The sequence below is a fragment of the Acanthopagrus latus genome, chromosome 23 (genome assembly GCF_904848185.1).
Source record: "Acanthopagrus latus isolate v.2019 chromosome 23, fAcaLat1.1, whole genome shotgun sequence".
NCBI lineage: Eukaryota > Metazoa > Chordata > Actinopteri > Spariformes > Sparidae > Acanthopagrus > Acanthopagrus latus.
Genome location: NC_051061.1, coordinates 24,072,060 through 24,097,978, shown reverse-complemented (window position 1 = coordinate 24,097,978; position 25,919 = coordinate 24,072,060). Strand labels below are relative to the sequence as shown.

Genomic DNA, 25,919 nt, shown 5'->3' with positions numbered 1-25,919 from the left:
TAAAATGTTTTCCAAAGCTAAACTGAACCGAAGCACTAACACACTCAGAGTTACACTCACTACAACCAAAACAATTCAATAAAATCTTCTTCGCTACATACAACAGTAAACAGAGAGACAAACAAAAACAGACCTTTAATTCATAACACACGATAACAGATCATCATCATTATTATTATATCAGTGAATAACATAAAATACACACGCACCAACATCTCTGGTCCCAATAACGACGATTTTTCTCCCTGTTAAATGACTCAACAAATATAATAATTGCAGGAGACTTTAATACTGTTATAGACCCACAATTGACCACTCAAGCACCTCCAGCAACACAAGACACTGACACTCTACCAAAATAATCTAACAACACATGAACGACTACGGACTCGGTGATAGTTGGTGAATATTCTTATTTCTACCTTTTTCTGATCAGCAACTCACCAACTCAGAACATCCACGAAAACTAAATGAATCCCATCAGGCTCTCGTCTCTCTCAGTACAAACATCCAGTCACCCATCAAACCCCCAGTGAGATGGTGTATTAATACATCATTACTGCAAGACTCCGATATTAATAACTTGATAACTGAAGAGTCGGCATCCTTCCTGCAGATGAACGACTCTCCATCATTACTCTGCGAAACAAGCAGAACAGTGACAAGAGGAAAAACTTTATATTCATCTTATGAGAAAAAACAGCAACAAAAAGCTGAAAATATTATAGAACAAAGGATTGAAGAACTTACAAACCTACATAAATAAGAAAGGAACCTCAAAAACCAACTTGACGATATCTTAAACAAAAAAACTCAATTCAACTTGATCCAACAACACAAACACGACACCTTTCAATACGGCAAGAGAACAGGGAAATATTTAGCAAATCAACTACAACACAGAAAAGAAAAAGAAATAATTACAACAATTATCACCTCCAGAGGGGAAACCACCGAGCAGGACAAACAGGAAATAAACAAAACCTTTTTACAGACTTACACTCCTCCAGCCATGAAACTACACAATCACAAAGAGACACAAACTAAATTTAATGACCGTATCAAAAGAAATAGCAGATGACTTGGATGCACCAGTCACACAGGAAGAACTCACTAAAGCTCTAAATCACATGCCGAAGAATAAATCACCTGGACCGGATGGATTTCCAAACATTTTTGGCACATTCTCTCGTCACTATTTCATAGAGCAGCTCTAGAAATTAAATCTACCTCGACAACCCCTGCACACATCGATACGGCCACCATGACACTTAAACTGAAACCTAACAAAGACCCAAAACCTCCAGAATCAAACCGCCACCCATCTGAGTCCGTCCAGACCAAACAGGCTTCATCAAAAACAGACATGCATCTGATAACACCTGAAGACTCTTCAATCTAACGAACCAACCACAGCAAACAAAAGAAGAAACTAGAGCCGCATCATTAGACACTGAAAAAGCATTTGACAAAGTAAGTTGGACAGTTATTTTCAAAGCTCTCTGTAAATGGATCAAGACTCTTTCCAGCTCATCCACGGTCACAACAATCACAGATGGGATCACATCACAGATTCACTCCTCACAGAGGAACCAGACAAGAACGCCAAGGATTTCCATCTTCATTGATCCTCTTGTAGCAGCGACGCCACAAAGTAAAAACATCCAGAGTGACAGTTCGCAACACAAAGTGAGTCTTTATGCAGACGACATTATTCTGTTTCTACAGAACCAGACAAATAATTACAAGAAACATTTAATCTAATTAACAACTTCTCTGCAACCTCAAATTATACAGTTAATTGGCACAAATGGACGCCTGAGATTCTGCAAACCAAAACCCCCTTTCACACCGCTGACATGAAATACTTGGGCACTGACATTTCCCCCAGGCTGCCAACCTCAGTTACACCCAGCTTCTACAAAAACAACCAACCAAGACGACTTCAAACAATGGACGACTCTCCCACTCTCACTAATAAGTCTGAACAAACCTACTCAACAAATTCATCTTAACAGAAAAAATGGCAACAATATTTCAGCCTTTAACGAAACCTGGAGCCTTTTTCTTACTTCCCACAACTAAAACTGCTTCCTTCCCTGGAGTGGAACCCACAAACTCACCGACAACAAACAACACAACAGGGGAGGAAGCTGCTCTGCAGAGGTCCACGTCACGCCGCCACCTCCCAGTCTGCAGACCACCTGCAGGGCAACAAAGCAGGAGAGGGGACAAAATAAAATAAGTGAATAAAGAAGTATTCTATATAATTATTACAACAGTGGTCAATTTAACATGACAACCAATAATAATAACAACAACAATAATGATAATAAACTATAATAAAAAGGGAAAATAAAATAAAGTACTTCCATGTCCCAGCTCATCTTGTCCAGCTCGTCCCCAGAGATGATCTTTTTTCTTTAGGCATTTAATTTACTCCCTCTACATATTGTCTCATTTAATTCATTTACCCACCTATTAAATATAATATATATACACTATTTATGTGTGTGTGTTCACATTTGTCAGCTATACTGGACCTAAAGCATACATACATAAATAAATACAAATATTTAAAAATAAAAAAAAAACATATAGGTGGTTCTGCAGAAACAAATATCAACATTTATTCTGGTGGTGCAACAACCTGAAACCCTCTAATAACCACAGTGAACGTGAACTAATCAACAAACCATCAGTGGGAAATACTTCTACTAATAATGAGGTTTATTTTAAATGTTTATCGTCAGAAATCAGTCAACATGTTGGCGCTTCATGTTCGATCGTTTAAAGTCTGAGTCATCGCTGATAACTTCATGAAACATCGACTCTTTATTACTTCAGTTCAACTGGCTGACAAAAGTCATACGATGATCTTCATCTGTTCAAAGTCAAACTGCAGGTAGTAGCAGGATGTTCGAGTGTCTGATGTTAAATGTTAAAAATTAACTGTACCTGAAGTCTGACGCACACTGAGATTAACTTCCATCCTGACGGGAGCCTGAACGTTTCGTCACAATCCATCCGACAGCTGTTAACATATTTCAGCAAACGTGACACTTTGATTCAAGAAGACAGTAAGTCAAAGTCAGACGTAGAAAACATGAAACATTTAATTTTTTTAATCACATTACAGTATTTTAGAAAATCAGATTGCATTTGATTGAGTCAAAGCTGGATTGTAATCGTCACATTTAAACAGGAGTCAGATTTCATTTTTGCAGCCGAGGCCTCGTTCTGATGAACACGCCACCAAAATGTTACGCAGCACTTTGAAAAGATTTAAGACTCTTTATGCAAACAAAAGAATCGTTCCTGTCATGATTTGTTAAAACCCACGTTAGTGACTGTTTCCTCATGGACGGATTCACTTTGCAGAGGAGAGATTTAAACCACTTCAACACATTTGTGCTCAAAACTTGAGAATTTCCTTTTATATACACAAAACATCTGAGATCTTTGACAAACTGAAGCAAAAAAAAAAGCTTTTGTCTTTGTTGAGTGCAAGAAGACAGATTAATGTGCACACTTGGTATAAACACACAGCAATATCGACAATTCAAGAAGGAAACTGTAAAAGAAACAAATCACAAGCAGAACTGTAGTTTTTGCACAAAGCTGCACCAGAGTCCACTCATAAAAAACAGAAAAAGATCTGAAAACACGATTTTAAATTTACAACTAAATCTGGTCGCTCCTCTTTCTCTCCCAGCTGGAACGCTCCAGTTTCCTGTTTGTTTTTTTAGTTTGCCAGCAAACGCAACACTTTTCCACACGTCCACCTGGAATGATGATGATTCTCTGAGCCGCAGCACGGATCAATACATTATCTGATGATCGTCAATACCGAGCTGGTTACAAATGACACTGATCACAGAGAAACGGTGGAGTCTGAACTGTACGGACGGTCCTCAAACGTCTCATCTGATTAAGTTCTACTGGTCTCACTGGTCCGCGTCCGGCTGTTGAACAAAGTTCAGAAGCTGTCGAGGACGTACGGAGGATTACAAGCGCCACGAAAACAAAACAGAAAAAAAATCTGAGTTCTGCCTTTTATTTCACAATTCTGAATTTATTCTCAGATTTAAAAAGGTCTCGTCCATTTTTCTACATGGTTATCTTTCCCCTAAAAAATCCTGTCCATGTGAACTTTGTTTAGCAAAATATGTCAGAATGAAAAAAAACACTGAAAGAGACTTGACTCATTTCTTTTACTTAGATTTAACATGTTTGTCACACTGCTGAGACGCTGTGTGGAAACAGGAAGCTGAAGGAGTTTCATCTGTGTGGAGCTGCTGCTCACTGAAGCACCAACAGGCTCAAACTGAGGCGAGACGTCGGAGGTTTCTTTAAAAAAAATCTCAGTGTTCAGTGACCTAAAAATCTGCTGAAAATGAAAATGTTTGTGTTGCTTAATATCTGTATTAATGTGGAGACGACACTAAGAATTAAAGACAGAATTGTGAAAAAAGGACTCAAAAGCTTTTCCATAAGGTCGACAGAGGACAACTTCCTGTCGTCACTCAGACATAAATAAAATAACAGAAATTTCACTTTATTAATATCACTGTTTGTAATCAGAATCAGAACATCGGCTCCATCAGAACTGTGTCCAGTGGGACGAACGATTCTCTGTTCTCACCTTGAAACATAAAACGTGTGACTGCAGAAAACAACTCGACCTTCGTTCGGTTCGTTCTGACATTCAACAATGATGAAACGAGAGGAATCCACAAGTCAGATTAAACACAACGAGAGTAAAACTTTGAAACATTAAAGCATCAATAATAAATATGATTTTTGGGTATGTGAGTTGTTTTACTTTTGGTTCTCACTTGATTGTGTTTTTGGACAATCGGACTGTTAAATATATATTTAGTTGTGCTTTAATTTCCGCCTCTGCTCAAACAAACAGCAGGTTGAACTACAGCGACCTCTAGTGGCGACTCAGACGATCAATAATTACACATCATCTAACAGCCTCTTCAAACGGTTCTCCTACATTCATCTCTGTTTTATAGATCATCTGTCTCAGTTCATTCAGTTATTCACTTTTTAACTTTTGTTTTCTTTAAGAATTAACTTTGTTTGCTGTGTTGATTTTAAAATCGAGTTTAAAGACTTAAAGTCTGTGATTTTGTTGCAGGATCCGTCTCCAGCCACAAACTGAAACAACAATTTCCCTTCCGTCCTCTCATTGGTCAGTAGTCCTCCACCCATCCGTTCTCCAAAATAAAAGCATCGATGACTTCCTTCATGGCCAGGTTCGGGATCAGCTGGTCTTGGGTCAGGGGAGAGCGCGTCACCGGGTCAAAATGGCCGACTCGCTGCAAGAGAACGACAAACACGTCGTGCTTTTACTTTGAAAAATCCCTTTTCACTAATCTTTGTATTTTAATGTTCTTTTTTCTTGCATCCTTTATGTGAAATTTATAAATAAAATTGTTTGTTTCACTATCATATAATAATATAACATCGTCACGTTTTTCATATTTAACAAAAATATCCATAATATTACAGAAAGAGAAAATACTCATTTATCATACTTTCGCATTTAATAAATGAAACAAAAAAGTCTAATGTTGCATTTATATTTATAAACTGAGTGACAGCAGCAGTAAAGTTATTGGATCTGTAATTTAATAAACTTCAGTTTTTATGAGTTGTGTTTGGTTCTTTTTCGGCTGCTGGAACATGACGGGTTTCTCCTCAATCCATCAGTCTATTAATCAATGAACGATCAATTACTCTGATAATGTGTCATTTATCCTGTAAAATCATCATCTGGTTACAGATTTATTATGTTCATTAACCATCAGCAGAACGAATCCAGATGGACAAGAATCATAAATGTCAGATACGAGTGACCGACTGAAGACGTCACTCAGACGGGCAAGGTGAACACAGGTGTGCACCTGCGTGAAGGTGTGCACCTGCGTGAGGGCGTGCACCTGTGTGAGGGCGTGCACCTGTGTGAGGGTGTGCACCTGCGTGAAGGCGTGCACCTGCGTGAAGGTGTGCACCTGTGTGGCAGCTTTTACCTGCAGGTGCTCCTCGATGTCTTTCCTGTCGTACGTGACTCCGCTGGGCGTGATGCACGGCTCTCTCATCAGCTCGAAGCTGATCTTTCCACACAGGAAGTCGGGAATCTCACGCTTCTGTCAGACACACAACCAACACTCGACATCATCATCGCAGTCTAAACTTTAACAGGTTCGATTATGTTTGTCACGCTCAAGTTAGTGATGAAGAGACTGAGCGAAATAATAGATGTTATCTCGGCAGCACCTCTGAAAACACGGTTTACAAAGTGCTTTGACAAACAAGCAGAAGTGGAAGTAAATGTTCGATCAGTCTGTGAGGAGGAAAAACAAGAAGACAGAGTTCAGTTCACAGTCTTCATCACTGACCTTCCTCTTCTCGTCCACTTGACAGAACAGCTCCTCCATGTCTGACAGATATTTGTCCTGCAGGAGAAACAGTCAACAGCCACAGACAAACTCTCCATTAGATTCAGCTGATGCCTCTAATGATCACTGTTTCAACCTTTTTTCATGTTTTATGCAGAACTGTTGTTATTGACACAATTTGATTTACACACTTTCGTTTCCTGCACTGATACAGACTTTGAATCTGAAAATCAAAACTGAATGCGTATTTGATTTCTTGACAGGAACTGACTAAGAATCTTTTCTCTCCGCTCTCTTTTCATGTCAACTGTCAAAAAAAGTTCATGACTCACGTTCATGCTAAATGAACGTACGTGTTTGGTGTGGATCTCGTTGAGGTTGTGTTGAACTCTGCTGTCGTCTGACTTGTCTTCTTGTTTCCGTCTGCAGCCCTCCAGTTCCCTGCAGGTTCAACCAAACACTTTATTTTAAAAAGAGAACAAGAACACAACACATGAATCTTAGTTTCCTGGGGTGAGCGTGCCTCTTCTTCTCAGCCTGGATGAGTTTGCTGAGGTAGGCGTGCAGCTCGCTCTCCTGAGTGATCCTCCTCTCCTCCAGGCTGTTCCACCGTTTCTTCTTGGCTACACGCAGAGCGCTGGGAATGTCATCGCCGAAGTTCAGCCGCTGCTCCTTCGCCAGGTTATAAGCTTGAACAGAAACACACAGATGAACTGTAGGTCTGAGATAAGTTTGTTGGGGACTCGTCGACGTAAATCTGTCGTACCTTTCTGCAGGTTGCCGATGGCCTCGTCATAGTTCTCCATCTCCAGGTGACACTGACCCATGAAGAAGTGAGCTTTGACCGACTGGCTGTCCAGCTCCAGAGCGTGTCTGCAGTCGGACAGAGCTTTGTCGTACTGCTGCAGCTTCACGTAGCACAGCGCTCTGTTGGTGTAGTACGCCGGGACGGAGGGACTGTGGGTCTGAGAGAGGGGACAAGACCGGAGACGTGCACTGTAGAGATGCACCGATACAACTTTTTACTGTCCAGGTAAACATGCCAACAGCCCAGAGAATCTGCAGACAGATTCATGATCCGACTTTTCCCAGAGTTGTAAAGTGACGACTGATCAGTGGAAACATTCAGTTTTACATCGCTGCGTTCATTCAGCTCCTGAAGAGTAAAACCTTCCTCGCTTCTACAATCACATCAGAACTGTTACAGTAAACACAACTTTACACCATTTCTTTAAACCCACAACAATCACTGTATACTGTCCATTTCTTTATTCTACCAGCTGTTCACTGACTTATTCAAACATAAATTACTTTATTTATGTCTCAATCAAACAACAGCCTGCAGCCGTCCTCACTCACGATGGCTTTGCTGTAGCAGGCAGCAGCCTCCAGGTACTTGCGGCTCAGAAACAGGCGGTTCCCCTGTTCCTTCAGCTCCTGAGCCGACACCGAGGCGCTCTTCTCCGGGCTCTCCGACATCTTGTCCACCAGGCTTGCTGCTCCGCCGGCAGCTGCCCCTTCACTCTGCTTCCCTATCCTGACACTCAGATCCGACGGGCGGGACGGAAACTGAGACAACAAGAACCAAAGAACAGGTGAAGTTAACTCATCGTCCAGTGTGTAAACGAGCTGCTGATTTAATCACCAAATCATAAAATAAGGAGACAACATGTATTAATGTCATTTAAACATCTACTGATAATAGATCCAATTAAACTGACACTTTTCTACAAGGAAGCTAAAATTTGTATTTGATGCTGAATTGACAACAAGAACCAACATTGAGATTCTGCTCGTGATGCAAGAACTCTTAAAATCACACAAGTTGTAATGGAGTCTGGTGATACTGCCGTTATTAATGACTCACTTTATAACTTAATCCATGTCTCACACACACAAACATCTATATATCTATAGATCCATAAATCTATAACTATTTTTTCAAATTAAAAACTCTGACAACAAATAAAGCTAAACACTATATATTCAAATAGGATATATAAGATGTAATACAATTTTAAATATTTAAAATGTAATATCTGATTGTAGATGTTTATCATATTGTGTTATATAGCAATGTAATGTAAAATTATTGTATGAATCAAAATATATATGAACATATAATATTGACAATATAAATAAACAAGCATCTTTTTGCTTTTAAAGGTAAAAATATTTCGTAAATAAAATATTTCATGCTTATGATTATATTAATGTCACAATATAGATTTTTTAAATTCTAAACCTTTAGAGCCAATAAAAGTGAACACTTAATTACATTAAAATATAATATTTATATTCAGCTCACTTTATGGACTCAAACTAAATATCAAACATGGTGCAAAACTGAACACACACACACACACACACACACACACACACACCAGGTGTGAACTGTACCTGGCTCTAACACGTCACTGATGTTTGCCACTGCGGTCATTAGAGACAACACACACACACACACACACACACACGGGCTGTCGTGTCTCCCTCAGAGCTAACATTACATCTAAACTGTTTGTTAGCATGTAGCTAACGTTAGCTTCACCTATGACGTTCCAACGTTTCCACATTGATTGTTATGCTAACGTCCGTGTCGCAGCTCGTCCCCACAGTTAGCTTCATGATGGCAGCCAGGCTAACACACCTCAGTGCTGACCAGCTAACGCTCCCTGATGACGACACGTTTATCACGTTAAACTAGCTGTACCTGCGCCGTCACATAATCAATAACATCGGACTGTCACCTGTGCGGCCGCAGTTTGACCTCCTGGATGAATGAACGCTGTTTTCTGCGGAGCTGCTAGCTGCTGCTGCAGTTTAGCTCGGTGGCTAACTGTCGCGCTACAACTTGTTGAGGCTGCAGCCAGCAGATGTTTTGGTTTTCATCGGTGACGTAAAACGCGTCATCGGAAGACACGCCCAACCAGTGACAGAAGAGATCAGTAATAATTTAATTTAATAATATTAATGCTATTATAAATAACATACATTTCATTGTTATTGTATATATTATTTAATTTATAATAATTATATATTCAAGATGTTATAGATGGTTTTATAGACGAGATGTTATTTCGAAATTATAAACTAGACAATGGAAACTAAACACTATATAGTTTTATTAAAAAAACAAAAAGCGTAAGTAAAATATATCTAAAATATATAAATAACTATTACAAATGTTCTTACTGTTAATATTCAATTTTCATTTTTTAAAATATTTATCGGTATATACAAAGATGTAATATGAGATACTAATAATTATAGAAATGAAAAACATATGCAGATATTATTGAAATTGTAAGTATCATTTTTAGTGTATATTTTTATTCTTTTCAAATATTAGAAATATTACATGTTATATACCGTTATAGTAATGTTCTAAAAATTAAAGTGTATACAAAAATATTAATAAAATACATTTTTCTATTATTTAAATTGTGAAAACAAATAATGCAAAACAATATGAAAAATATACATATATACTCAACACATTGCATTTATTTATTCATCTGTTCTGTTATTTTATTAGACATATTCTATAAAGGTTATAACAAAACAGTGTCAAATCTTTATTTCTTTTTATTTTATTGATTTCATTTTACATTATACACATTCTTTTTTTTTTTTTTTACAATGTTTTCCACATCCTTAGATTTTATATAACTGTAATGTTTTAAAACACTAAAGCAGAAAATCGTTTGAAAGTTGTTTTACATTCAGTTTTGTTTTGACTCAAAGATTATATATAAACTATTCATAATATTAAAAGTGTAATTTATGAACATGGAAAACATAAAATTGATTTAATTGAAGACTTTTTTTAAAATGGTAAATTTCACAAATGTGCAAAATAAGTCACCTTCAGTGTGTCAATCATAATTTAAGACTAAGAATTAAAAAAATTTAAAAAGTATCAACCAAAGTTAAGAAGTTTTGCAGAATGATGAATTTTATAAATTACAGTTTCTGTATAAAAGATGTTTATTTTTCCCCAATTTCCCCTGTTTTTTTTTGTTGTTTTTTTTAAAGTCTGTTATTTATTTAAATTCATATTCTTGTTTCTTGTATATTTGTTTCTCAAACTAAACACCAGTGTAGCTTTGGTTTATGGAAAAATACAAAAACAACAAGTTTGTTCTAATATGAAGTAACTTGAATGAATAAATGAAACAGAATAATCAGCAGAAAATGCATTAAAATTCTGTTTTATCCCCACAATTATAATGACATAGATAAGCCAAAGTTAAAGAGTTATACATGTTTTAATCGACGAAGCATCATTTCAAACATTTGCATAGTTTACATGTTCTCTAACAATACGATGGTGATTCTGGATCAACAAGCACAAAACATTTTTCTCTGCTGTGCAGCTTGAAAACACGAGAATCCATCATAAAGTTCATAAAGTGCTAATGCTGTCACGCAGCGAGTCTCCGCTCTAAAACTAAAACTTATTTAAACACCCTACATGTGTCACTGTGAAGACCGAAGAGTACTGAGGAGGAGAACACACAACGCGTTTGCTGGCAGCCAGTTCAGACACAACTAACTAATAACTTCTAATAATCTATCACCAGTGCAATTAAGACGGTTTGGACCTGAAGACCAGCCTGTGATCTGAAATGTGTTTAAAATATAAAGTGCTTCATGTGTTCACTTCTGATGTCTTTGTGGAGGAATGTGCAACTTGTGTTTGTGGACCAGACGTTGGCAGAGCTGCTCTGACGGAATCAATAATCTCACTTTATGGCTTCACACAAACTTCAAATCCTCATTTTCTGACTCACCTGAAGTTGCATTGATCGGTGGGCAGGCTGGACCATTGTAAGCATCGATATCATGAGTCTGTACTGGGAATTTACTGGATCTGTGAGCGACAAAATGTTTCCAGAACATTTCAGTGTTTCTCACAAAGAGTTGGAAGAGACTGAATCATCTGTACTGTGAGTTACATTTGTGATCAACTTTGCTTTTTCTAATCCAGTGAAATTCTCAAAGGATGAAAACGGCATTTTCTGTCATATTTGCAGGAAAAACTACTCTAATAATTAATTGATTATCTAAATAGTTGGTGATAATGACTTGCTTCACATTTCTGGGTGAACTGTCCCTTTAAAAAGCCCACATAGATTAAACTGAACCAGTGAGATTATCTGTGTCTCAGAGGAGCTCCGACTCTCTAACAGCACTCAGCCTGCTCTCTAAATATGATCGTCTCTTTGCAAAACATTTATAGGAAGTTTTTCAATCAAAGCAACAGTCAGATGAGACGAACACGTGTATTTCCTACAGTGTTGGAAGCTGCCTCCATGTTGTGATCTCATGTACAGTGTATGAACAGATCTGTTATCTGGCAGCCGTCAGAGGGGTCGAGGCTGATGCAGACCTGCTGTCTCGGGGCTCAGAGCAGGACTGTGTGTTGCCTTCAAGGGACTCCAGTTTCCCAGAGAAGCCTGGACGGCTTTACGATGAGCCAGCCGGTGAGTGATGGAGAATCCAGCGTTTCCCTCCAGCTGAGACAAAACCACGAGCACCTGTCTGAGAGACAAATGAAGTGGTCAACTTTTAATGAATCCTAAACGAATCGTTTGCCATCAGTAACTTTCTCTCAGCCTGATCGCTGAGCAGCGATGTGTGTTGCAGTGAACCTGTGCAGAGGAGGGATGCTGTCGATGGCTTTGAGGCTGCTGCGTGTCGACACCACGTTGAAGCTGTCGCTGCAGTCACACGACACGTGGAGGTGATGTTTGGGATGTCTGTTCTCCACCATGACGATGAGCCCCGCCCAGCCGTGGGTCAGGTAATAACACGTCATCCCCTCCCGACCCTGAAGTAAACACAGAGGAAGGATTCAGATAAAGTGTAAGAGGGATAAATAATAATATCAGTGACAAACAGAAGGACAATGAAGATAAGATAATGTAGAAAAATAACTAAACTAGATTAAAACAAAAACAGAAAAGGTATAAGATGAAATGACATTAAGAAGTAACCGAAGGTAATAAAAAATATCAAATAACATTTTTTTTAATCTCATCTTGAGCAGAGAAACAGTATTTTCCTGATGACACACATCCATTATTTATCATTAAGACGTATCAGGAAGTGCACCAATTCAAAATGTCTCATGTGATGCGTTCAGGAGCTCCTCGTCTACAAGCAGGATTTTGCCATCAATAAGCAGAGAAAGCTGAGAATAACTGTTGCAAACTCAAACATGTAAATACTAATTTTCCAAATGAACGCAGTGTTACCTCGTGTCTCTCTCCTTTAGTTTCTGTCAGCTGGATGATGGCGTCTGCGATGGTGGTGTTGGAGGCCGTTACCTGCTCCACCATCACCAGTCTGGAACTGTAGACCGCCAGCATGTAACCAGGAACCTCCGATCTACTGCAGCTCGCTGAGAGGACAGAGAGGTGCAATCAAATCCAAACACTGTCACAGTGTAAAGAGACATGGAGGCTGGTTCCCTATAAACCAGACTTTCACTGATGTTCAGTCTGACATCAAGCTCAATTATTCCAGGAGAAACGAGGGATGAATTACGCCTCAAAGGAAGCTTGAAGAGGCGCCATTATCGCTGGTCACCATCTCCAGGTAACAGGGGAACAACTGGAATAACTGTGGAAACTCTGCACTACATACACAAGTGGGCTGTTGCTGGAGCTCCTACCTGTCCCCTCTGTGATGGCGGTGTGCCAGTGGTTAAAGGCGCAGCAGAGCACGGCGTACTCGCCGGGCTCCAGCATGACGTCACAGCCCACGAACCTCCTCACCGAGCGGCGGCTGTGAGCCAGCAGGCGTCCGAGCGCCAGAACACCTGAGCTGTCGAAGGAGACCCGAAACACCAACACACACAGATCCAACAGGTGGCTCTCTGCTGTGTCCCATCGCCTGACGACACAGGAGGAGAAACACTGAGTTTATACTTTAAATCAGTCTGAAATCATCTCATATATTCGCACTCTGGCTTTCTGACCTGCACTCAGTTTAGTTTGGATGTTACAACATGGGATTATTTTACAACGATAAGTGGTTTTGCAGATGAGAGGTCGATCAGACCAGTCAAACATCTGTTTAGTTTTCAGTGCTAGAAAATTGTTCACTTGTTCACAGATGGATAGAAACGACACCGTTAACAAGAGAGAAGCTCATTCTCTCTGTTTTTATTTGTGCATGGAGCATTATTGATGGTTCCGGGACAAATGAATGAAGGCATTGCGTCTCACTGGTGCTGGACAGAACCTCAGATGTAACTCAGCAGCACATCTATAAACATTCCTTCACACCAACAACATCCTATCTAATAAAAGCTTTGTGTTGATAGTCTGGCGTCATCGTACCTGCTGCCCTGCTGAAACAACGCCAGCTCCATGGCCGTTCTCTCCAGAACTGTGATGGACACCACCGTCACCGGGACATCGGCTCCTCGGGGGAAAACACCCTGCACTCGAACCTCCTGCCAGTCTGAATGAATCTTACAGATATCCACTGAGTCAAAGTACCTGCCAGGGTCAGACACACACTTCTGCAACATGGACTGATGCTTAAATCTTTGTCAAGTACATAAAAAGATTTTCATGAATTTCTTTATTTCATTAATTCACTGATACTTTAAATCAATCAGATTATACAAGGAAAAAAGTGCAGCTTCGTCAACTCCTGATCTACCTGATGAAATCCCAGAAGTCCATCCAGAACAGGCCATCCTCGGCTCGCTGGGCGCACAGCTCCCTCTTCAGGTGTGGAGGCCAGCTGGGCCAGTCATCCGCCCAGGGTCCAGTCCAGGAGAAACGCCCCCACGGGTTCCTCAGCTGCAGTAATCTGAAGCAGGAAGCAGGTGTTTTATTGTAGCAAGTTATCAGAGAGTAAGAACAAATGAATCATGTACAGCAGTCATCATTTTATAATCACATCAAAGCCCTCTCAACTGGAACTGAATTAAATCATGAGGTGCCTGGAGATTCTAATCCCTAGATCCCAGTCAGTTCAACTCTAAAGTAGCCTTAAAAGATTTTAAGATTGGAGAGGCAGATACTCAAATTTGGTCATCAGGAGTGAAAAGGTCTGAATGGGCAGCTTTAAATAGGTTGTGTTTTCTTCCTGAATGGAGAGAAGAGGCTGGAACCTCCTGGAGCATGATCCCTAAATCCCAAACTGCTGTGATTTCATTATAAAAATACGACTGAACACGTTGCGTCCAGGTCATCCTCTGCCAGCACGTTTCCCAAGAAAGTTCAAACTTTTTAAACAAGCCAGACTTTCCTCCTCACCTGTGACCGTCGACGTCTCTCACATCGAGGACAGAGTAAGCATGACGTGGACGTAAACCCAGAGATTCGTACTCTGAGTCATCCACCTTCATGTTACCTCCTCCACAGGAAGCTCCCATCAGGAAACTACAAGCACAGAAAGAGTTTGAAGATTCAGTTTTGAACAGATTAAAATTTAAAACTCTCCTGGCTCTCACCCCGCTTCTTTGGAGCTCAGCATTCTGGCCCAGATGAGGTCCGTGTCGATGGGTTCTTCTTTGGGGTTTGTGGTGCTGACCTGGAGGGCCAGTGACTCGCAGGGGGCGCCAGTCAGCGTGGACAGGCCCTCGATAGCTCGGCCCGCCTGCAAGGCAAAGTATGAACCGTGGAGCTTGGCAAGGGCTTTTTCAATCAGAGCCACCCAGAGCTGTTTCCGCTGAGCCTGCAGAGGGAAGATGTGAGAGAAGGATTAGAAGAATTTAAAGTTGAGTAATTAACTCCTGAACCACAGCTTTAAAACCTGATGAGCAGAGGAACATCAGGCTATTAAGAGATTAAAGGAAACAGAACTTATTTCTCAGGTATATCATCCGACATCAGCCCCAGCCTGTGGCAAGAAAACAGATTTTCTTTTCTCCTGTAACTTTAGGTCTACATTTTCAATGGTTAACTTATGCTCTAGTTTTATGGAGTGCTCTGTAGCTCATGTCCTTTATATCTCTGCGGGATAAAAACGCCACACCTTCATGCCAGTCCTCCTTGTCACACAGGCCGGACTGTTGCAGAAAGTGTGGCTTCAGTAAATCCAGCAGAATATAAATTTCTCTCTCTAGAATGCCACCTCTAAAACATCAAATTCGAAGTCTTTTCACAGGACCTTCCAGGCCCAATTTCCTCACGGATCAAGGTTAATTACTGTCACGATGCTGAGAATATTTATAATGAGAACGAGCGGGCTTACAGAGGCTCTCTAATAACTAATAAAAAGAGAGCGAGGCTTGTGGACACTCCTCAGCTGAGCTGCTGTGGCAGTCATGGCAGACTGTGTGGTCTTCTGCCTTCTGTAACAGCACAGCAAAACAATATATTGTATAAGCGACGGAGACAGAGACTTGCTCATGAGTGTGTTTTGAGGAAACTGCATGAACATTGAGTACATTTGCATGTTTAGAGCCGAGTGTTTGACCTGAGAGAAGAGGAGGTGTCCGTTCTCGTCACACGGCAGCATGTCGTCCACCAGCACCGTGGTCCACGAGCCGTCTTTGCACAGACGCACCTGATAGGCTCCTTCTGCACACAGCGAGCGAGTCACCATCACCTTCTCCACCAGCTCAGGACGTTCAGCCAGGACAGCCAAGGCACTCAGGAACCTGCTCTCCAAAACATGCAGACAGGCAGAAACACCGTGGAACTGCACCGGATCCATCTGGAGTTTGCAGCTGCAACTATGTCAGAGCTAAACAGCCCTGCAGGGGTCAGTGTGTAATATTGGAAATACAGATTTACACTGTTTTTAAGTATTTCTTCAATGTTTTGAAGTAGATTATTAAAGTAACAAGACTAATCTGCTGACCGAAAACATCTGGAATCACTGTTTTTTTTCCCCAACAATCGGTTCCCCAATAACATCTTATGTTGGCCGTTTCTGAGCTGGATGTTTTTGGTTTTGGCTTTTACTTTTGCTGATGTGTAGTATGTTTGGATTCAGCAGTAACTGTGTAGTTGAGCTGGCTCACCAGCAGTTACCCAGAAGTCCCTGCAGAATGTCAGAGGGGCGGGGCGTGCGGAAAACAGACCACTTCACCGCCCGATCTCTCAGGTTGCAGCAGTTGATTTCGTGAGGACGGAGCCACTTCTTGACCCGATGTTGGACGCTGTCGTCCAGAGGGAAGCCCACAGACTTTGAACCAGGAGGGAAGCTGTCGTCCACAAACGTTACTGAGTTCTGGGAACGATTCAGATTCAGGCTCAGAATTTAATTATTTGCAGCTTAACCTGTCCAAAACTCACAGGTCAGGTAACTTATGTCAGAGACAACAGATCCACATACTTGGGTCAATAAAGTAAACAACGAGCAGCAGTGAATAAACAAACACATTTTGTTGTATAAATAACCAGAATAACCATAAAAGAATGTAACAGTCATTTAAAATGTTTTCTCTTGGAATTCAGAAGTCAATAGTGGCAGAAATGAAGGACTTGGAGTAATGGTTTGTTCTCCTAAGGGGGATATCATAACACCGGCCTGAAGGCAAAACAGTGAATTCACTTGACAGAACAAGGTCAGAGTGGCTCCTTTAGCTTTCTAAAAGAGTAAATCAAGTAACAGAAAAAACAAAACCTCAAGTGTAACAGACATCATGAAAAATCTAAGGAAAAGGCCATGTAGTAGTTTTCAGTGCACTAAGACTTTTATCTTGGCAGCTACGGTGAAGATTTCAGGGAGTAAATCACATTGTTTCAGCCTTTAATTTTTTTAGCCAAGTGGACAAGAAATCTAAAAATGTATTCTGATGGTCTGCCCTTCAAAGATGAATCTAGGGAACACAGTCTTATACAAACCTCTCTGCAGAAGCTGACGATGTTCTCCCACAGCTCTTTGGCCTCTCCTTCGTCACTCTGTCGCAGCGCCTCCACCAGCTTGCTCTCCTTCCTCTTCGGGGACGCCGCTGGTTTCAGCTGTGTGATGTGCTGCTGAGGAGTGTGGCAGGCCAGGCAGTGTTTGGCTTTGACCTTGTTGATGAGGGTGCATGCTGGACATGACCACTCCTCCGTCCTGTTAACAGGGACTGGAAACAGTACAGCTGCTGAAGGTGACAGCGGTGATGTTTCTTCTTTAAGGATGCTGAGCCGTCTGCTGGGCAGGAGCTCAGGCTGGGCAGAGAGGTGTGACACAGCGAGCGTTGACGGCGAAGGACTTAAGTTATGTGTCTGACTGAGGCAAACATCTGGAGGGGGCACCTCTCTGCGGCTGCAGGGGACAGGATTATTATGAGCTGAGGACGTCGCACTGAGCACCGAGGAGCTTGTGTGAGGGTACGAAGCTTCCACTGGTAAACATTCCCCACGTGTCGTTATGGAAAGAGAGAGCGCCCCCGCTGCAGGTTCGGCTTTTGCTCCGGTCTGATTGCAGACGTCAGGCAGGAGCAGGGCGTCTGCAGGGATCTGGGGGAGAGACAGTTTGCGTGGTCCGCCACAAGCGGAGCAGGACATGGAGGTAGGAGTGTTCTGCAGAGTGCAGCGTGAACATTCCCAAATCAGGCTGTTTTTATCTGCGTCTTCAGGCTGTTTTGTATTTTGCTGCTTGAACAGCTCAGTCGGCGGCGGCCTCAGGGGACCGGAGCAGCTGCTGGAGCGCTGGGGCCGAGGCTGGTCCTCAGACGAGCCCTGGGTTCGGTCCAGTGCTCCGGTATAGCCACACAGAGAGCAGGACAGTTTATCAGGGGAGTTGGACAGTGTGCAGCGTGGGCAGGACCAGCGACCTTCCTCCCTGCTGGTTCCGGGCCACATCCAGCGGGGGTCAGTTCCTCTTCGAGGAGCTTCACAGATGGAGCAGCGGGGGGCGCCGGCTGCATTGAGGAAAGTGCAACAGCCACAAGCCCACTGATTCCTCTGCATGGGCATCGAACCAGAAGAGAAGCTGGAGAGAAAAACACCACAGTTCAGACTTTATACTTGTATTTTACATACTTGTGAATATATTTTTTATACCTCCATACAGACATATTACAGTTAGTTGACACATCGTGACCGTCAGTGTTAATTTTCTGTAACGGTAATTTTCTTTTGCACAATTCCTTCAGATTGTAGTCCTGAGGTATGGACATGAAATCCTCATAACTGATAAATATGAAGTATTTCATTTAAATATAATGATGGGTCCTGGAAGAGTTTTGTTCTGACATGATTTTTCAGAGAATAATAAAACCTGAATGTTTCAAAAATATCTTCCAGTGATGATTAGTTTCAGTTTGGGGTAATTTCTGTGACGTCGGCATGAATATGTTAAAATTCACTGATAATAACCACCACAAATATCTGGTATGCTGCTAATTAAAAGTGTAATGTGAAAAACATCCAAACTGTCTTCAGCTGAACTCTGGGTTTATGAAACCATAAAATCCTGAGGGGAGAAGAAGCTGGAGGATGAAGGAAAAATCCAAATATAAACGGGTGCATTAGCAGTTCTTGTGTTTCTATACCCTGTTGTGGCTGCAGGGAGGAAATTAAAATGCATGAATATGGAAATGATGTAGAAAGCTGCACTACAGTGACAAAATAAACTGTTCAACTGGTCGTATTATACAATATTTATGATTTCCACCCTCCTCGTGTATTATTGGAGCCGTTTCTCCACCAGGCAGATCAGTTTACAGTGTGTGCAGTTCTTTAAAAAAAAAATGCTTCAGAAACACTGTCATACATCTAAGATTCATGTTCCTCTCTGTGCTCAGAGGCCTCGACTGTAAAACAGACCCAGATTATCTGTGTGATGGTATCCAGGGGGAAATTTAGACAGGAGGAGCCGGTGGGACATCTGTGTGGAAGCTGGCCCACATTTTTGAAGCTTCGCTCTAAGTGGCTTTGGCATCACTCCTGAAACTTCCAGCAGAGCGCCAACCTGGACGGGTTACTGCAGTGCAAAGCGGCTGTGAGATGCAGGTGTTTCTGTGACGCAGCTCAGCAAGAACTTAATTACTGAAGCGGAGATACAAAAACACACAAACTTCCTTTTTTACTTACTAAAACACTTGGCGATAATGATAACTGGGATCCAGACCGGAGGGCGCCTCAGCCTTTGGTTTTTCATAAGAAATCATTTATGACAATTGTTTTAAAGTAATGGTTCTAATGGAGATAAGATATTTAATCTGCAATAAACTGTCCAAAAGTTGTGTTCTTGAATCATCCAACATATTTCCAACAATGTTCAAACCAGAGAGATCCACAAGTTTACTCAAGGTGACGGTGCGTTTCATTTGGTCACCTGTCTCTACCGTATCACTACCAAAGAGAGACAAAGGAAGGACGATCCAAAATCACCAACCATAAAACAACCTCACAGATAGAGTTAGTACTGCACAGCAGATGAAAGAATCGATGTCTGACTCATGTCTTAATCCTTAAAATTGTTGATTTTACATCTTTTGAAATGATACTTTAAAATCTCCTGCTTTTATGTCCCTTCTGGTCCATTTTGATCTTTATGCATCGAACGAAATGTTAAGAGATCTGCCGACCCAAACTCCTTTTGTATGTGCATTTCCAGACTCCTGTCGACAGTCCAGTCACCAGGGATTTCCCTGGTAGCCTTACGTTTCCTGTCAGAGTAACTTGACTCCTGCAGGGACTGACTCTGATGGAGGCTGCGACAATATGGCAGCAGACTGAATCTACTCAGTGCATTAGACAGAGATACAGTAATTATTAATAAGTGGAGATTTGAACAAAACTCGGGACGGCTGGGGTTTACCTTCTATCGACTGACTCATGAAAAATTAATGAGCACATACTGGAGCCTAGGACTTCAACAGAAGTACAGAATATAAATGAAGCATCAACACACTAGTCACATTATAGGTGCAATGTGTGGCGTAATGTCATTAATAAAATCATCATTATCACATTTTTACATGTAGAAATGACAAACAAGCCCAAACAAGATGGCTCCAACACACACACTGGAATCGTCTGACATGTTTAGTGTTATAAATTTGTGAACCATTAAAAAATTATTTAAAATGTAACATGAGGTGTTAATAGGGTAATTCTAAGTGCTGTATCGTAGGCAACAGAACTTGATTCAAGAAACTCAAACAAGTCCAGTTGACCATGATGCAGCACTTAGAATTAACATGACCTGGTTGACTGAGAAGCTTCAACAATATCTTACAGATGTTTTGAACCTTTTACGTCTTATTTCCCTTTAATTTTCACATCATCTGCTGAGGAAAACAAGGGAAAGCTAAAATGAAGCTCACATCTGTATGGTGGGCGGCCATTATTTCACTGGACTGCTGTAGCTACATTTGTCCCTGAGACTTATTTCTCTCCACAGTTCCAGTGTCTGTTGGTGATTTTCATGGACAGACTGACTCGTGGAGTTCACGGCTTTGTGACCTCTGATTTTGCCCATTACGTAGCAACAGAGACTTAAATGGAATGCAGCCTTCAGTGTTTTCTGTGACAAGTGTGTAGCAGTTTGGAGAAGTGTTTGCACCTCAAAGGAAACCTCCAGAAGAGTGACTGACTGGTGGCTGGGAGCAGGTTGCTCTGAACTGAAGTATCTCTGGGTTGTTTTTTTATGAGCTGATGCAGCGCGAGATAAACAGACCAATTAGCCCAGACTTGGCAGTGAAGACAGAACTGAGCCTGAAGGCCAACGCTCTTAATTTAAACATCGAACGCAGCTCAAGTACAGGAAGCTGAGACCTGAATATGTGAAATCCTGATGTTTGATGTGTCGCTCGGCTTTAAGACTCAGAAACGGAGAGACGAGCGGAGAGTTTCTGGTATTGGTTGGAGGTCGAACTCGACACATACACACTGACACATAACCACATCTGATAAAAACACATCTGAAACACATTAAGTGGAGTCAGAACGAAAGGTTAGACGTTAGAAGGTTTCACTTCTTGCAGCAAAAACTACAGAAAGGATTCAAACCTCAAACCTAAAGCTCAGTAGCTGCATGAGGTATGCACTTTACCAGGAGAGCCACCAGCAGCTTCATTACATACCATGTCATAACACTTTCAACAGTAGTGAATGTTGAGAAGACATCAAAAAGACGTCCATCTGACATTTGAAATGTGACACATCATATCTTTACACTGTTATGTAATCAAACGTCATCTTTTTTAGGCTTCAGGAAAAACTGCATTACACAGAAAAGATCAGATGCTTAATGAGTGAGGAAATTGTTTAAACCTTCATCTAGTAACTTCACTGATAATGAGATTAGATGAAGCTCAGCAGGTGAGTAATTGATTGATCACTTTGCATTAATTAATCGGAGCAGCACACAGCAGTGTCTGGAAGAAAAGCATCAACCACCTCCTCTCGCAGATTTCCTCTGAGAGACCCTGAAATATCTGATTCAATCTGTGCTCTGCAGATTTTCTGACTCTCCTGGTATTTGTGTGTGTTGTTGCTGACCGTCCTGAACACTGAAGTCTGCAGTCTGTCTCGTCTCTAACCTGCGCTCTCTGTGCCTGCCAGGTCTGGGAAGCTGCCGAGGGATGGAGGTGCTTTGGCTGCTCCTCAGACATCCCATGATGGGGGAGGGGGGCAGAGCAGCACCCCGGGGTGCATCTCCCTCGGCCTCCTCAACAAGGGAGGAGGTGGAACCTCCCATGATGCTGCTGGCTCAGGTGGAGGGGACCTGAGGGAGGAGGCAGACGGAGTTGTTTCAATCATTTTTCTCCAGCATCTCAAATTATGAACGTTTTTGCTTTTGTTGTCACATCACATTAAACTGAATATCATTGGACTTTAGACTCTTGGTCAGATAAAACAAGCAATTTGTATGAATAATATTTATATTAGAAGTGTGAACATTTAGCACAAACAACAAAACAACGTCCCGTATACAAGTGTAACATCCTTGTTCTCTGTAACCCAAAGATCAGTTTTATATCCTATGAAAATCTGCTGGGATTTTGTCAAAAAAAACAAAATAGGGTTTAAACAAGTTTGTGAAGTGAACACCAACACGTTTAGCTTAGCAGCTACAGTGAAGATTTCAACTTGATAAAGGGTGCAACTAACGTCTTTTCACATCAGTTTGTGATCTCTAAAAGTTCATTTTGATGTTCAACATTTAGTTCTCAAGGAGAACTTCCAATCAACTTTTAAGCCAAAGTAAGCCAGGAATCTCAACAATCTACAAGACACATCATCTGATCGAATGGAAAGCTATAAAATGGACCCGGAGGTAAGGTTGTTCTTCCAGCTGCTGTTTTCAAGGTCAGGAATTAACTTTCAACCTAAAACCAGTCAGCATTCAGTAACATCTGGTTCACAGATATAAATAAAGCCACAGTGAAATAACCAAACTATAACTTCCACCATTCAGTAATACTGATTTATAATCTATCATGTCACATTCACACTAGAATATTACTTATTTCATACAATACTGAAAATCTACAACCTAAATCTTCATTATAATATTTTAAGCTTGCACAGACATCAAACTGGTAACTTGTTTTATATTGATTAGTTTAAAACTGCATGATATTTACACGTAATCAGCACTGACAGGGACAAACCTGCCTCAGTGCCCTGCAAAGAAACAGTATTCAAAGCTCCATTAGAGAGTGACATTGCTGCTTTGACTCAGAGACACACAGATGTCATGTATTGCTGATTTTGGTGTCTGCTTGCTTCAGCTCCCTCCCTGCTCACAACACAGTTTTGTCCTTGAACAAGGACTTAAATTCTGTCTGATAACCTCAGGAGCTCCGGCTTCAGATGTCTCCGACACGACACGCTGATCTGAAGAGACAAACTGTATGCTCTCCACTGAAAATCCACAACTTGTATCCTTATAAAAACCATAATCACGTTACACAGAATTTGTCCTTTTTATGCCCGTTTTGTCTTTTATCCGTGTTTGAATGATAAAAAATTGAAATCAATACATCAACAATCCAATTACAAGAGTAAAAACTGAGTGAATTCTCTTTGTGTGGTTTGCATGCAGGTGAATTCCTCTGTACCTCAATGCAGATGCATCCCTGCTGATACTGAAGTTCACATAGACTTAAGGTAACCTGGTGCACCTGCAGTACAGCTGGTGGCTGACTGAGAAACTGCAGATCAGCGTGAGGACGTGAAAAGAAGCAGCAGCTCTGAGAAGAAGCGGACTTACCGACTGCAGACCGGACACGCTGGGCGAGGAGGGATGAATGTTCCTGCCGGCTGTCTGAGATCTCCATGCATCCTCTTTAATTTCAGCCCTCAGATGCACCGTCACCACGCTCTCCTCTCATCATCACCGTCAAGCTACAGGCAATAAATCACACTTCCTGTCAAACTGTTCAAAATAAAACTTTTTTGAGTCATACCTACTTCCTCACCGCCAATGAAAACAAAAGGTCTACGTCAGTGTTGAGATATCTAAAACTCAATACATTAATCACAATTTTAATTTTACCTTATAGTTTTGGATTTATCAGCTCTAAGAAGAAAGTCTGATCTTAAATAAGCGTTTACCATGTAAGTGTTGAATTTTATTTTTACAATGTATGTGATATAATTGTAGTGATTTGATTAAATTGATAAATGAAAATGAATGTAAATTGTAAAACGAAATTCTATGGAGGAGCAAAACTGTCTAAATAAAAAATAAAAAAAATAAATATGGATATGCCATTAAATGCACCTACAATAATACTGACAATAAATGAAGGCATTCATTCATTTTACAAAACATGACAAGTTGGTTCTTCTGCTTTACTTCCTTATCAAAACTATTCATATAATGTCACACTTAAATTTTTTATTTCTTAAATGTTTTTACATATTTGTGTATTGTTCCAATTCTTTATCCATTTGTGATTCATGATGCAAATGGGTGGGCTTTCATCTCAAGTCAAATAAATGCTTAAAACAAACAAACAAAAAAACTTAAAGCAGGAATATCAACTTATGTCACATTATGACATTATTAGCTATTCATTTGTCTTGCTATTAGGTGCATTTCATGGCATATTAATATATGTTTCAAACCATATATTACATTCATTTTGACTCCTCCACAGCAAACAACATTATGTTCTGTTTACCCTTAAAAATATGACTGAGACAATCAATCTGCACAAAGGTTGTTGATTTAATTTTCTGGTAACTGGCTAATCAATTTCTTGTTCAAGTATCAGTGCAAAACCAGGTTTTTTTCAGAAGTCAGTTAAATGTGCCATTTGTCAATTATCAATTTAGTTCCACTTAAATATCGATCTCATAGAAGCTCGTATCAGACTACTGGTACTGAAATCGATTCACTGAACACGTCAGTTTCTCTTTTATTTTGAAGGGAACTTCCCTCTAACGTCTCACCGAGGCTAATGCTAATGTTGCCAACTTGCCGCTGTTCTCCTTCAGCTCGCCGCCGTGGAAGCTCTTATCTCCGGGGACATTTTCAGGACACAACACCGGGCAGCAGCCGGGACGAATCGACCTCTTATCCGGTCAAGATGAATATCTTCTTCCCTCATCAGGGTTCAGGAGGACGAAAGGCGGATAATGACTCGTGTCTGTCCGGCTCCATCTCCCCACACCAAACTCCATCACAAATCTAGCAGTAATTTGTCTTGCACAGATAGTGTGTACACCTTGTAAAGCATCAATTTAAGTTTTCTTAACAGTCATTGTTGCTTTAATACACCAAGCAGCACTTTATTACCAGAAGATATGTCTACATTTACTGGTTTTGCCTCAGTTAGCGGTTTCACAGATGTTAAATGCTGCTTAAATAGCTAGCACGATCTGTCAGAACTTGCCCGGAAAAATCGCCTAATTACCGTCAACATCCAGGTGTTAGCCTACAGGCTAAACCCTGACGTAGCTCAGTTCATCGGATGAGTCAGTGGATCCTTGGTGTTGATTCGGCACCGGATTCACCGAAGTTGCTGATTTCTTTACTTTCTCTAACACTAACTTTACTTATAATGCTCCTATCATCAGTCAGGGTTGATTTAGATTCGTTAGTTCTTCATTTCCAAATATTCTAAGTGTAATAAATACTGATTTAAAAACAATAACTGTAAAACCCTACCTTCGTCCTGTTTTATGACCAAAATTTTCATTGTAGTGTTTCTTTGTCTCTTTTGCCGCCATTTTCTGAAATTGTGATAACAGCCTGAGGGAGCGCGAGGAGCCACTTAAATACCGTCAGGTTTAAGTGACGTAGAGAGGTGAGGAGCCCAACCAATCAGAGGTGTTTGTCTATTAAACGTCATATCTAAAATGGATGTCATCATTTTCACAAGTGGGAAGTAACTTAACAGATTTACTCAAGAAAGAACTTACATAGAAAGTATAAATATTTACTGCATATGTGATTGCAGAGAGAAATATTGATTGATGATGATTTTTCATTAAAAAATAACAGAAATGCTTTTGAGCAGCCGTATGTAAAATCAGTGTCTTTCTGGCATCTTTACTCCGAAAAGGAGCGCATTTCCCATATTTATGACTTGTATGGTGAATTTCAGTGTAATAAACAGGCCAAATCATGTAAAAA

General features: G+C 40.8%; 1 protein-coding gene across 11 annotated transcripts; it reads right to left on the bottom strand.

Annotated features, from left to right (window-relative positions):
- Window positions 1–3,091: 3,091 nt before the first annotated feature.
- On the bottom strand, window positions 3,092–25,589 carry LOC119013544 (E3 ubiquitin-protein ligase CHIP-like). Of its 11 annotated transcripts, none has more exons than XM_037088184.1 (23): window positions 25,452–25,589; window positions 24,734–24,986; window positions 23,547–23,680; window positions 21,871–22,055; window positions 17,234–18,311; window positions 16,408–16,616; window positions 15,858–16,041; window positions 14,890–15,113; window positions 14,693–14,818; window positions 14,091–14,243; window positions 13,763–13,924; window positions 13,093–13,313; window positions 12,674–12,819; window positions 12,068–12,246; window positions 11,806–11,957; window positions 11,207–11,286; window positions 7,773–7,982; window positions 7,180–7,378; window positions 6,937–7,102; window positions 6,767–6,854; window positions 6,414–6,470; window positions 6,045–6,161; window positions 3,092–5,330 (listed from the first exon to the last, which is right to left on the bottom strand). In XM_037088184.1, the coding sequence occupies exons 4-23, from the start codon at window positions 22,026–22,028 to the stop codon at window positions 5,205–5,207; spliced, it is 4,035 nt and encodes a 1,344-aa protein (XP_036944079.1). In that variant the 5' UTR covers window positions 22,029–22,055; window positions 23,547–23,680; window positions 24,734–24,986; window positions 25,452–25,589; the 3' UTR covers window positions 3,092–5,204. The 11 variants fall into 11 exon arrangements, with proteins under 11 accessions (XP_036944079.1, XP_036944081.1, XP_036944080.1 ...); XM_037088186.1 differs by having other exon boundaries at window positions 24,734–24,971; window positions 25,452–25,537; XM_037088185.1 differs by lacking the exon at window positions 25,452–25,589 and adding an exon at window positions 25,198–25,423.
- Window positions 25,590–25,919: the final 330 nt, after the last annotated feature.

Excerpts from the sequence above, each read along its gene's own strand:
- LOC119013544 (XM_037088184.1), bottom strand. The coding sequence starts at position 22,028 with ATGGGAGGTTCCACCTCCTCCCTTGTTGAGGAGGCCGAGGGAGATGCA. Across the intron at positions 13,314-13,762 it reads TTGTTTCAGCAGGGCAGCAG|GCGATGGGACACAGCAGAGA; the intron begins GTACGATGACGC and ends CTGTGTCGTCAG. Across the intron at positions 12,247-12,673 it reads CTAAAGGAGAGAGACACGAG|GGTCGGGAGGGGATGACGTG; the intron begins GTAACACTGCGT and ends TGTTTACTTCAG.